Here is a 14,630-nt window from a genome sequence, read left to right as displayed (position 1 = left end):
AAAGAATGTAAATTAAGTTAAAAAAGAAAAAGTTTCCGGAAAATAATTAAAACTGTTTTTCTTGAAATAAAAAAAATGCATTAAAAATACCTTTTCGATGCCTGCAGTAAGATATAATGCCCCAGCTAGATGCTACTTTATAGGATATTCATTCTACTCACTGAGGCTTATCCCTAAAGTTGGACTTGCTTGTGTTCATGGAAATGTATGTATCAGCTGTGTTTGCTATGAAAATATTTAGGTTAATTCTTTAGTGGCTCAAAAAAAGGGGGGGGGGGAGGGAATGTATAGAAAGCAAACATAGATACCAGAGACAGTGTGGGAGGAGAGTGGGAGACGGCCGAGGGTAAGAGATACGGAATCAAGGATGGGGGAAAAAAAGCAAAACATACAGGAAACAAGAAACGAAAAATTATTTGTTGATGATAACATGTATGTTGATGTGCTTGACTGAGCCTATATACAGTGTACTCTGGATGGAAAATCTCACTTTGTATGCTGTAATGATGTGCAATGAAGAATGAATGTAAATAAATTAATTTAATAAAAAATTTAAAAATATATACAAAATAAAAATGCAGCATATCAAAATGCATGTGAAATAACTGAAGATGTAGTGAGAGAAACTATTGTAGAAAAACAAACAATATTAGCCACTGCTTTATGTTTAGTCCTGATTTTTTCTTTTGAGAGGGGTATTTTTGTTTGTTTGTTTTGCTATAGGGCATGTGCACTTGCCAGAGAGACAGAGAGAAAGACAGAGGGAAAGCAGAAAGTCACCCCTGAGGGGAGATGACCACGTGGTAATCCCTTCTCATCCATTTGCCTCTCCGGATTTGGGCCTGTCATGCACATGCACCCGGCTTGAGTTTTAAGCCCCGTGGTCCAGGATTCAAACCATGGTTGACCACGTGGGATTCCAGTGGAATAACCATTATACTATCTGCTAGTCCCTTGTTCTAATTTTTGGTAGTGTGGATGTGAAGCTTTCCTTTAATAATGCTTTATTGTTCATAATCCTTTACATTTCCATATTAATTTTAAAATCAATTTGTCAACTCCCCCCAAACACACACAAAAAAAGAAAGCTTGATAGAATTTTGAATGGGAATGTGTTGAATAAGCAGTTTATTTGGTAATTGAAAGTTTTACCATATGGAAACTTTCCACATAGGAACTTCAGTTTGTCTCTTATTTAAGTATCCTTCAACCTCTCATAGTATTTACAGCTTTCTGTGTATAGACACTTTTCCTATTGCTGCTATAACAAATGACTACAAACTCTGTGATTTGAATCAGCAGAAATTGTTTCCCAGTTCTGTAGGGAAGTTACAAGAAATTGTGAGACCTCGAGTAGATTCCAGGTTCCAAATTAGTTCCATTAGACAGATTCTGCCAGTACGATTCTCATCTAGGTGGAGAAGAAATTACACATCTTACTATTCTGCCATCTTCCTGATCTCTCTTCATAACTGTCCTGCATCTCTGATTCTCTATGTGGAATCATTTTGCTTTTGCCTCAAAGCATATCAAAGATATCATCCCAATCACTTTATGGTTCTCATTATTTCCTTTGAGAAGTCAGCTGTCAGTCTAGCTCTAGTGTTATCTTAGTCCAGTTTAAAAATTTGGCATTTTAGATTACTAGAGGTAGACTACAGTCTCTTTACTCTTAGAATACCATTGTTATCCAAAATATGAAAGTTTGGCAAGTTCTTCATCCTTACCAGGTGTGGACTCCATTTTGCCCTCACATTCCTATAAGGAAACTGAAAACATAAAAGGGTGCCAGAAGTTCTACTTTGTATCCCCAGTTATTGTCTTCAGACTGACGCATTCCCACATGGATAAAGTGGTCCCAAATGCAGAGTTTACTTTTGGGTTTCCTTCAACTAGCTCCTGACCCAGTAATTCTTCACTACTCTTTAAGCTCTCTAATGTAATCAGTTGTTTTATTTTTTTCATACTCTCAATCAGTTCTGATTGTCATTTTGGGGAAGTAGTAGTCCCAAATACCTAGATCACAAATACTGGAAATAAAAGTCTTATGTGGGGTTGTTTTTTAAAAGTCAAGTTAAGAAAAGCTTATTATATTATAGTTGGCATAGGAGTCCAATAGCAATTTGTCTTTAAAAGTTTAGTAAAGGGTACAAGTGGAGCAAATTTGAAATTCAGATAAAATATGATAGCTTGGCTTAGGATGATATTAGTGTGCATTCAGTGAAATTGATAGATTTTTCTACCTTTTCTATTTTTTTGTTTTTATTTTATTTCCATTCCCTATATATCATTACAGTATACCAAATGAATTTTCTCATCCAGAATATACTGAATATTGACCCAAAGATATTACCATGTGTATTATCTTCAACAGATAATTTTCCACTTTATATTTCTTAACTGTTTACTTCTTTCTTTTTTCCCATTGATTCCCTCCCTGTCACCCTCTGCCATTTCCCATCCTTCTCCCAAATGTTTAAAGTATCTGATTATTTATAGAGTATAGTATGGGTAAAGTAAATATTTTAATCTTTGAAAGTAGCATCTTTTGTAGTTTTATCTGGATAGTTTTTACTTTCTTCATCGATTTTGATTTTATATCCCCTCAATATCTTTTTTTTTTTTTGAGAGGTTTTTGCTATAGGGCGCGTGCGCTCGCCAGACAGAGAGAGACATAGAGACAGAAAGCGAGAAATCACCCCCCAGGGGGGATGGTCACGCCACAGTCTCTTCTCCTCCATTCTCCTCTTGGGATCTTGGGCACGCACGCACATGCGCCCGGCGTGAGTTTTAAGCCACCGGGTCCGGGACGCGAACCGCGGTGGACTATGTGGGAGTCCAGCTACATAGCCATTATGCTAACTGCTGGTTCCCATCCCCTCAATATCTTGACAAAAATTTCAAGTTTAAGGATCCCATGCTTATGACTTAATTACATCCAAATCTCAGTAATTATCTATTTGTTCAACTGTTCTTTCTTTCTTTGCTTCCAAGATCATGAATGAATAAATTTAGAAAGGCAAAAGGAAATTTTTATAACACATGAATAGTCAGTCTTTATTTAAATTACTATAAATATTTATGACCGTGCATTTAAAAATATGCTTTCTAGGAAAAGTTCTTCCTCACAGTTACATATTCATTAAATATACTTTTTTTTTAAAGTTTGTTTATTTTTGAGAGAGAGAGAGAGAGATCCTCAACAGGATCTTACAATATTGTCACTCACCTCCTAGCCTTTCTGCCCTCCCATATAGCTGGAATAATTTAACACAAATTTTTGAGCACATACTGTGTGCTAGGCACTGGTGATATTAGGATGAAAGCAAAGGCAAATTCCTCCCTTTTATAAAGGGAGAGTCTAGTGCTTTGGTGAAGTATTAAAAGTTTGTTCTTAATTATTTTGTAGATTGCATTACACTGACTTTATAATGTCCTTCTTATTTGTAGCCCATTTGGCTACTAGTGTTGGAAATTTCCTGTTTTTTGCCAGTTTCTTTCCATTTAACTTTATCATTCGACACTATGGAGAGCTAACCCTTGCTAACAAGGTAGTTGCCTGTCTCAGCTCAAATGTTGCATTGGCACTCGGAATTAATCTTCTGCTCAAGTTGGAATTAAGAGGTGAGTGTTTGCCTTACAAATTTTGCCTTGCTGGTTTAATTCTTAGAAAGGTGGGGTGAGACAATGTGGGTGGGATAATAAATGAGAAGGTAAGAAAATGTTATAATATTTATTTATCCCCAGATTTATCATAAAAGCAGTTACATGGACTGTAAAAAATGTCAGAAGTGTATAAAGTTAAAAGTTCTCTATCTCTCCATGAGAAACCCCTCTACACTCTCAAAATTATTTTAAATATTCTATTCTGCAGCCTGCTTTACTCACTTAAAATACGTGGGGTGCAGTGGCTAGATTCTGCACAGAGGTAGCTGGATCCCACATGGCTGACCAAGGCTCAAGTCCTGGTCCGCTTTAGCTTCACCCATGCACATATATGTTCAGGTTCCTGGCAGGATGCAGAACTAGAGGAAAAAGGATCATGGCATGACCAAGCCCCATCAGAGGTCTCTCTATATATCTCTCTCTCTCTTTCATGCATATGTACATGTACTCAGCAGCTGGTGAACCTCTTCCTATGTAGAGCTATGCTTCATTTTGTATAAAGTTGCTTAATATTTCACTTGCTATGGGTGCTAAAATTAATAAACCACTTTTCTTATCAATGCACATTTAGGTGGTTTCCAAGTTTGTGCTGTTATCCTCAACTGTACACATATATTTGCTCATATATGCATTTTAATCTGAAAAAAAATTACTGGCTATGAAAGTGTTATTTCATAAGGTATTCATAGTTTAATTTGTATTTAGATTATAAAAACCTTCAAAAAGAGTATCTCGGTTTAATCTCCAGCAATGGTGCATGAGTTTTTCCAAACCCTTTCAAATATATATTGCCAATCTTACATAAAAAGCAAATGTATCTTCATTTCCTGCAATTAATTTTTCTCCATATTCTTCACGGGTTAAGAAACTAGTCTGAGTTAAGTTTGATCTGACAATTTATTGAGGTTTTTATGAATGAGTCTTTTGGCTATCACCCTTCTGTATTCTTCAAGATGATATGGATAAGAGTGGAAATTTATGAGATCTCTTATGGTGGAGGGAAATGGAGACCTTAAATCTCTGTGGCATTCACATTTTTTGCCTCTGTAGCGAAGTTTCTGGTGTGAGGCCCTTAAAAGCTGAAGAGCACGTACTGGGACTGGCCACTTAGTCAGTTTGGGTCACTTGCTAAAGCCTTAAAACCTTCATTAAGTTCTCTGCCATTCACTGGTCCTTTCTTTTTTTCTTTTAATATATTTTTTAATTTCATTTTCTTTTATGCATTCAATCACATTATTTAGCTTACAAAGTGAATATTCCAACATGCGAACATTTCTCCCAGTCAAGTTGATAAAGCTATAAAATTATCTTCAACAGATAATACCACATTTCTTTGTCCCATGACTTTGCCTCACTGTTTTTCTTCTAAATGTCCTTCCTCCGATTCTACTCTTTCACACACACTATATCTGGTATTCACATCCATTTACTGTCTTTCTATATCCTTTAGTCACTGGTCCTTTCTAAGCCTGTCTGGCCTTAACACTTGTAAATTTCCACAACCTCTAAATGCCACTTTCAACATATGCAGAGCCAGAAGCATTGCATCGGGTCCATTTATCTGGCTAATTCTGCCAATGAAAATGTCACTACCATATACTGTTAGCTATTTCTAATTTATCAAATGACTTTTATTTTCATAATCATTTAAAATGGTTTATTACCTGTTGATATTGATGTGTATAGTATTCTCAACTGGACTGGTTGGAGGTATATATCATGCTGGGTAAGTTCTCTTTACAATCTAAATGATGTATAGCGATTGAATGTATAAATAATAATAAAAATTTTAAGGGAATGTTTAGAAAAAAGAGAAAAATTATAAATAAAAAATAAAATAAAAAGGCCCCTGTGTTAAAAAAATAAATAAATTCCACTAAATAAATTTTCTCACATAATTACTATTTTTAGCTTTCTGAAAGACAAGAATGCTCATGAATGTTCTTCTTAAAGTGCTGGTTTATAGAAAACAAATGACTAAAGTTGAAGGGCACATGAGTTTTATGGACCATTGTCATCTTCATGCCTTGCCTCTTTTTAAATTTGTTCTTTCATTATTTTTTTTTACATTTAATCACTGTGTACATTACTGCATACCAAATTAATTTTCCCATCATGAATACACTGTATATTGGTTCAAAGATATTGCCATACTTGTTACTAACAGATAATTTTCCATTTGTGTGTCCCTTAAATGTTTTGTTTCTTTCTTTTCCCCTTAATTTCCCTCCCTCTTATCCTCCTCCACTTCCCTCCCTGCTCCCACACAGTCTTTAGTATCTGTGGTTGCTTTTCATGCCTTTATACCTTCCAGTTTCTGCCATAGAGTGCAGACATTTGGTATATATTAAGTGGGGACATACAGTGCCTCTCTTTCATAGTCGGGCTTTTAGCAGTAAATCTTCCATTTTCTTTCACTTTCACATGTCGGGGTCTCTTTTTTTTTATGACTGAGTATTCTGTAGTGTATATGTTTGCACACTTTTCAGTCAATTCATCTGCTCATAAATACTGACATTTGTTTGTCTTGCCTCTTTAAATTAGGGGTTCAGTGCAAATCCTAATGCTTTTCCTATTATGCTATCCTCTGGGGATAGAGGATATAGAAGAGAAAAGGATTACTTGTCTTCTCTTAGTGACTTCCTTTTTCCCTTTCCATCAGTGTTATAGCTAAGCAAAATTATTTTTTCTTTTGCTCTTTAGTTAGCATCCATCTTTAGTGTTGTAATATTTTTCCAAAGGTGGACATCCTAATGGTTATTTCAATAGGAACTTAGCATAAGGGGCAGAAGTAGAGGGATAGGATCTAAAAGGTCCATTTTTTGTGTGTTTTTGTTTTTGGTTTTTTGTGACTCTTCTGATACTGCTTATTTTTGTTTAAGTCACTTATTTTGTCTCAATCCTTTCTATTTATATTTGAAGGTTTTGAAAAGAGGAAGGAGAAACCCATATTATTTCTCCTTTTCATCATTTCCTAGTTGACCTAAATACTAAATGTATCAGTGGATAGACAACTCACAGTGTCAAAATTTAAAGTAAAGGATCAGCAGTTGGCATAATGGCTATGTCACTGGACTCCAATGTAGTCGACCGCAGTTCGAGTCCTGGACCCAGAGGTTTAAACTCACGCTGGGTGTGTGTGTGCATGCATGCCCAAGATCCCAAGAGGAGAATGGAGGAGGGATTGCGGCGTGACCATCCCTCCTGGGGGGTCATTTCTTGCTTTCTGTCCCTCTGTATTTCTCTGTCTTTCTGGCGAGTGCACGCGCCCTATAGCAAAAACCTCTCAAAAATAAATAAATAAATAAATAATTTAAAGTATCAACCTCTTTTCTGTTTCAATCACATAATTTTCATCGGTGGCAAATAAATATTTTCCTTTGTATTTCAGAGATTGGTGTTAAATGGGATAACCTTTGGAAATCAGCCAACATTGAGGATAACCTCATCTTTGGCTATATGTTAGGAATGCTTTTATTTGATGCTTTTTTGTATGGCCTTGTTACCTGGTATATAGAAACTGTCTTTCCAGGGCAGTACGGCGTGCCCCAACCGTGGTACTTTTTCCTTAAGGTGAGTTTGAATACTGCTGTTATTACAAAAAGGCCATAGTCCTTGTGAACCTATTTCATAATATTTATACTTAAACCAAAAGGTCAGGTGCAAAATTATACTCATTTATAAACCATTTATATTTAAATGTTAATCATTTCTTTATACATCTTAAACTTATGCATATGTATATGAATGACACCTATAAATAGGACACTCAAAACCCTGTATTAATAATGTGAGTTCTATAACTGTTCTATAACTGTTCTGTAGTCAGATGGTACATAGTGGATTAGGTTGGGTGATAAACCTAAAAATATTCAAAAAGTGTTCATATCTAAACTAGCACATGATGATTTGTTAGGTCCTAGTGAGAAGCTTAGATATTTTCTGTATCGGAGTGCATGACTAGTTTCCTTTAAGTGGGTAGACCACTTTGCTTAGAGTAGGTGAGCATCTGCATCTTGCCTTCCACACATCCTCACCATTACTGGATGATATATGGTATAAAGAAAATATTCTTACCACACATGGTAAAAACCATTGGCTGAGCTCATTTTTGAGTAATTCCACTTTCTCCCTATATCTTGAAGACGGCATTTCAACTTAGTTTTTACTTTAAAGCACTGGAGATTCAAATCATAGATACTTTTGCTGCAAGTATAATCCCTAGTAGTATACTATAACTTTATCTATCTTATAAAGTAAGCCAAGCCTAAGTGTTTTCAAGTTCTTAGCCTCATTTTTTTTCATATTTAACTATTTTTAATTGAAGTGAAAGTCACATAACACAAAATAAAACATTTTGAAATGAACAAAGTGGCATAAAGTACATTCACAGTGTGCAACCATTATCTCTGTGTAGTTTCAAAATATTTTCATCACTCAAAAGTAAAACACTGACCCATGAAGAACTCACACTCCATTTTCCCCTATTCCAAGCTCCTAGTAATCACTAATGTGCTTTCTTTTTCTATGGGTTTACTTATTCAGGATATTTTACATGAAATACAACTAATAGTATATATTAAGTGATTTTATGTCTGCTTCTTTCACTTAGCATAATGTTTTGAAGTTTATTCATGTTGTAGCATGTATCAGTATTGATTTCATTCCTTTTTATGGCTGCTTGATATTCCAGTGTATGTATTATATAGATCAATTTCTTTATCCATTTGTTCATGGTAGACATATATGTTGTTTCTATCCTTTGGATACTGTGAATAACACTGCTGTCAATATTTGTATATGAGTACTTGTTTGAATAATTCATTAATAATTCATTAAGAATATTTGTTTAGGGACCAGTAGTTAGTGTAATGGCTATGTTGCTGGACTCCCACGTAGTCGACCGCGGTTCGCGTCCTGGACCCAGTGGCTTAAAACTCAAGCCGGGCGCGTGTGCATGCATGCCCAAGATCCCGAGAGGAGAATGGAGGAGAAGGGATTGCAACATGGCCATCCCCCCTGGGGGGTGATTTCTCACTTTCTCTCTCTCTCTCTCTGTCTGTCTTTCTGGTGAGTGCACGCACCCTATAGCAAAAACCTCTCCAAAAAAAAAAAGAATATTTGTTTAAAATATTAGTTAAGAATGGAGCTACGAGTTCATAGTCTATTCTATGTTTAACATTTTGAGGAGCCTTCAAACTGTTTTCCATAGTAATAGCACCATTTTACTATCCACAAACAATGGGCAGAGTTCCAATCTCCACATCTTCACCAACACTTATTTTCCTTTTTTTACAGCCATCTCCGTGGGTTTAAAGTGCTGTTTCATTGTGTACATGTGTGGTGTGGTGTTTTGTTTTGTTTTAGAGAGAGATTTTTGCTATAGGGTACATGTGCTCGCCAAAGAAATAGAGACAGATGGAGAGAGAGAAAGTGAGAAATCACCCCTGGGGGGATGGCCATGCTACAGTCCCTTCTTCTCCATTCTACTCTTGGGATTTGGGGCACATGCACCTGGCATGATTTTCAAGTCACTAGATCCTGGACTCAAACTGTGATTGGTTATGTGAGAGTCTAGTACCTTAACCACCATGTCACCTGCTGGCCCCATGCATAAAGGTTTTTAATTTTTATAAAATCCTATTTTTTTATTTTATTGTTCATGAATTTGGTGTCATATCTAAGAAACCATTGTTAAATATGGGGTTATAGATATTTACTCCTTTGTTTTCTTCTGAAAGTTTGATTGTGTTAGCTCTTGTATTTAGATCATTGATTCATTTTGAGTTAATTTTGTGTATGGTGTGAGGTAGGAATCTAATTTGTTTTTATTTATTAATTTTTTTGGCATGTTTATATCTTGTAGTCATAGACCCACTCTTTAAAGAGACTATTTCTCCATTGGATGGTTTTGGCATCCTTGATGAAAACCAATTGATCATAGTTATATGTGTTTATTTCTTGACCCTCAATTTTATTCTTTTGACCTGTATGTCTGTTCTTATGCCAGTATCACACTGTTTTGTTTACTCTAACTATGTATTAAGTTTGAACCTGAAACTATAAGTCATCCAACTTTGTTCTTTTTCAAGATTGTTTTGGTTATTATGGGGCCCTTGTAGTTCCATTTAACTTGGGATTAACTATCCTAATTCTGCATAAATATTCATAGGAATGTTTTTTAGGGATTACATTAACTCCTTTGATTGATTTAGGTAGCATCACCCTATTTAAAAAAAAAAAAAAAAAAGCTTCCGGGGCCAGCAGGTGGTATAATGGTTAAGGCACTGGACTCCTCACATGGCTAACCATGGATCAAATCCTGGATCCAGTGGTTTGAAATCCATGCCAGGTGTGTGTGCATGCATGCCCAAAATCCTGAGAGGAGAATGGAGGAGAAGGGATTGTGGCATAGCCATCCTGCTTGGGGTGTGATTTCTTACTTTCTCTCTCTGAATCTCCAGCAAGCACACGTGTCCTATAGCAAAAATCTCTTAAAAAACAAAACAAAACAAAACAAACAAACAAAAAACTTCAAATCCAAAAACTTTCTATTTACTTGTTTGGTTTTTTTGTTTTGTATTTTTTTTTCTTGAAAACTGAAAAAGCATCCCTTGTAGAGGTTTGCCAAGCCTCAGACCTTTTTCCTCCATTCTCCTCTTGAGATTTTTGGTATGCACACACATGCACCCAGAGTATTTTTCAAGGTGCTGAATATGGGACTCAAATTGTGTAGTTGGCATAAAAGATCCAGCCACCTTAACCACCACACCACTGATTGATTCCTATTTACTTAGATCTTCTTTAAATACTTTGAGTAAGGTTTTATAGTTTTCAGTGTACAAGTCTTTCACCTCCTTGATTAGTTGATCCCTAAGTATTTTATTCTTTTAGATGCTATTTTGTTGTTGTTGTTGTTCTGAGAGAAATTGTTGCTATAAGACATTTTCACTCACTGGATAGAGAGACAGAAAGTGAGAAATCACCCCTCTCCCTGGAAGGAAAGCCACTCCACGATCCCTTCTCTTCTTGGGATCTTGGACACGCATGCCCACATGCCTGGCGTGAGTTTGAAGCCACCTGGTCTGGGACTCAAACTGCGGTTGACTACTTGGGAGTCCAGCGACATGTAATCACTATGCCATCTGTTGATCCCTAGAGTATTTTATTTCTTAATAATCATTTTGGTAATTACATTTTGGATTTCTTTCTAGCGCTCATATTGGTTTAGCAAATCAAGAATTAGAAAGAAAAAAGAAAGGAAAACCTCTGGGAGAACTCAAGGCAACTTTTTTGAGGCTGAACCTACCGGTTTGGTGGCAGGTATACAGATCGAGAATTTGCACAAGGTATTGTTTCAAAAATCTCTTTTTCCTGCAAAGACTGAAAGCCATATATACTGTGCCCTGGAATTTTTTGTAACAATTCATTCCAAGAAAACAAAACAGATACCTAGAATTTGTAATCAATATAGTTCTACTTTCAGAGACAGAGTTTGATTGGAGTCGTGATTCATAGAACCTATCAAAATAGACATATCTTCACAACTATTGCTTACTTACTCCATTCATTATACATTACCTTGAATATCCTCTGATGGACTTGGCAGCAAGTGAGAGTTGACTTTTTAAAGTAATTTATGTGAAGAAAACAAGCTAGATGATGCAATACTAACAGTGGCTGTGTATTACACTACTAGTCTACTGGTGATTAGCTCTTTCAGATTTTCTGTGTCCAAAATAGTCTTTATTTCATCTTCATTTTTCAAATATATTTGTAATGAGGATAGAATTTTAGGTTAAAGATGTTCCACTGTTCACATGCATTGTGCATTGTTTCTGAAAACAAATCTGCTTTAATTCTTACATATATATATGACTCAGACTTTTATCATACTTTGTGTTGTGCACGTTTGACATCCTTCTTTTTGGGACCAGCAGTTAGTGTAATGGATATGTCTCTGGACTCCCACGTAGTTGACCGCGGTTCACGTCCCGGACCCGGTAGCTTAAAACTCAGGCCGGGCGTGTGTGCGTGCATGCCCATGATCCCGAGAGAAGAATGGAGGAGAAGGGATTGGGGTGTGGCCATCCCCCCTGGGGGGTGATTTCTCGCTTTCTGTCTCTATGTCTCTCTCTGTCTGTCTGGTGAGTGCACGCGCCCTATAGCAAAAACCTCTCAAAAAAAAATCCTTCTAGCTATTTTGAAATATATATTAAATTGTTAACTATAGTTATTCTGTTTTGCTATAGTACTCTAAAGCTCATATATATATATATACACACACACACATTATATATATATACGTATATACACACACACATATATTAAATATATATTAAATTTGCTTTAATTTATATATATGTGTGTGTGTGTATTACACACACACACACACACACACACACACATACACACACACACAGTGTTCTTTTTGTTCTCGTGCCTTTCAGGACATTTCTTTATATCTGGTTTATGCAATTTATGATTTTCCTTGAATTATTGAACATCTTGAATATACTTTCATCATTTTCATCAAGTTTGGGACATTTTTATTTATTATTTGTTTAGTTATTTTTACATCCCACCACTTCAAGGACTCTAACTGTGCTTTAATTATGCCGCTACAAGTTGTATCACAGGTTGTCATTGTTTTGTTTAGTTATTCTATTTTTGCGTTTTATTTCTTGTTGTTTTTCTTGCTGTGTCTTCAACTTAACCATTTTTTTTTTCTTTTGCTGTGTCTAATCTGCTATGGATATCATCCAGTGTATTTTCATTTTAGAAATTATAGTTTTTATTTCTAGAAGTTATATTATTTAAATGTATTTTGTGTCTTAACTTTTTGAACATATTGCATATACTTATTATCATTTCAATGTGTTCACTCATTCTAACATACATGTCAGTTCTAGGTATATTTCAGTTAACTCACTTTCTCGTGGGTCACATTTTCCTGTTTCTTTACATGTCTGATCATTTTTTTTTAATTTCAATTTCTTTTATATATTCAATCACATATGTCACTTAGCTTTCAAAGTGAATATTCCAACATGTATTCATTTCTCACCAATTCAGTTGAGAATACTATACATGTTATCTTCAATAGATAATAACCTATTTCTTTGTCCCATAAATGTCTTGCCTCTTTACTTTTCTCCTGAATGTCCTTCCTCAGACTCTCCTCCTTTACCCACCCTCTTCTCATACTGTATCTGGTATTTATAACCATTTTCTATGTTCCTAAATCCTCTAGTCATTCAGTTTGGCTATAAAGTGTGGACACTCAGTATGTATTAAGGGGAAACATACAGTGTCTCTCCTTCATAGCCTGGCTTGCTTTACTCAGCAGTAAATCTTGCATATTCATCCACTTTCTGTCAAAAGCCAGGGGTTTGTTATTTTTTATGGTTGAGTAGTATTTCATAGAGTATATATGCCACACTTTTTCAATCCATTCCTGTTCGTGGGCATTTGGGTTGATTCTGTGTCTTAGCAATTGTGAATAATGCTGCAATAAACATAGACATGCAGGCACTTTTCCGACTAAGCATTCTTCTGTCCTTTGAGTAGATACTAAGGAGTGGGATTGATGGATTATATGGTAGTTTTATTTGTGGATCTTTGAGGAATCTCCATATGGTTCTCCTCAGTGGCTGGACCAATTTACATTCCCACCAGCAGTGTAGGAGAGTTCCCCTTTCACCACACCCTGCCAGCACTTATCATTTTTTGTTTTTTTTTTTTAATCTTAGTCATTCTGACTGGGGTTGGGTCATATCTCATTATGGTTTTGATCTTCATCTCTCTTATAATGAGGGATTTTGACCATTTTTTAATATGCCTTTTGGCTATTCATATGTCTTCCTTAAAGAGTGGTATTTTCAGCTCATTCTCCCATCTTTTAATTGGGTCGATAATCTTTTATCATGAAAGCTGCTTGAATTCCCTGTGTATTCTGGTTATCAGTCCCTTATCTGACACATAGTTTACAAAAATATTTTCCCATTCTGAGGGCTGTCAATTCACACTAATTACTGTATCTTTTGCCATGCAGAAACTTCTTAATCTAATGTAATCCCACTTGTCTGTTTTTGGGATTTTTGACTGTGCTTTGAGGGTCTTATTTAAGAAACCTTTGACTACCGCAATGTCTCCCAGAATTTCCCCAGTGTTTTCCACGAGTAGTTTTATAGTTTGAGGTCTTAGGTTTAGATCTTTGATCAACTTTGAGTTGATTTTTGTCAATGGTGAGAAGTAGGGGTTCAGATTCATCTTTCTGCAGGTGACTATCCAGTTTTCCAACACTATTTGCTAAAGGAGTTTTCCTTTCCCCACTGTATTTACTGGTACCCTTTGTCAAAAATCAGTTGGCTGTATGTTTGGGAGTTTATTTCTTAGATCTCTATCCTGTTTCATTGGTCCACCTGTCTGTTTCTGTGCCAATACCATGCTGTTTTGATTATCACAGCTTTGTAGTATATTTTTGGGTTAGGGAGTGAGATGCCACCCACTCTTCTTGGGTAGAATTGCTTTGGCAGTGTGTGTTGGTGGTATAGTGGTGAGCATAGCTGCCTTCTAATCTGGATAGTTTTTATTGGATGCAAGGTATATAAAATCTGCCTTTTGGGATATACTAGGTATTTCTGTCTTCCGTTAAATATTTTTGACTTTGTTTTTAGAAGCAACTAAATTACTTGAAAATAATTTGATTCTTATATGTTTTCTTTGCTTAATATACAGTTAACTCCTCACTATTGAGGTTGACCTAGCAGCAATGGGATCTAGAGTTGGCCTTGTGGTTTCCAGCAATACAGATCAGTATGGTACTAACTGCACTACAAAGGTTGGGCCCAGTATGTTTTTTCAAAACCTGTATGCAGGGCCAGATAGTGACATGGTGCTTAAGGTAGTTGGATCTTACATGACTGACTGCAGGGTTCCAGTGGCTTGAAAAACATGTCAGG

The 14,630-nt window shown here is 35.9% G+C and overlaps 1 protein-coding gene across 4 annotated transcripts in view; it reads left to right on the top strand.

Moving 5' to 3' along the window:
* Positions 1–14,630, top strand: part of LOC102502973 (ATP-binding cassette sub-family A member 3-like) — a 100,838-nt gene that overhangs the window by 16,326 nt on the left and 69,882 nt on the right. For 3 of the 4 annotated variants that reach the window (XM_027773742.1, XM_014589658.1, XM_027773744.1), the window contains 3 exons: positions 3,451–3,624; positions 7,058–7,239; positions 10,881–11,015. In XM_027773742.1, coding sequence (XP_027629543.1) covers positions 3,451–3,624; positions 7,058–7,239; positions 10,881–11,015 — 491 coding nt within the window. The remainder of the gene's footprint in view (positions 1–3,450; positions 3,625–7,057; positions 7,240–10,880; positions 11,016–14,630) is intronic. The other variant, XM_027773743.1, reaches the window with a different exon arrangement.

Source organism: Tupaia chinensis, unplaced genomic scaffold (assembly GCF_000334495.1).
Source record: "Tupaia chinensis unplaced genomic scaffold, TupChi_1.0 Scaffold000367_1, whole genome shotgun sequence".
In the NCBI taxonomy this organism is placed as follows: domain Eukaryota; kingdom Metazoa; phylum Chordata; class Mammalia; order Scandentia; family Tupaiidae; genus Tupaia; species Tupaia belangeri.
The sequence above is the reverse complement of the archived record's forward strand: the minus strand, read 5'-3'. Positions and strand labels throughout refer to the sequence as shown.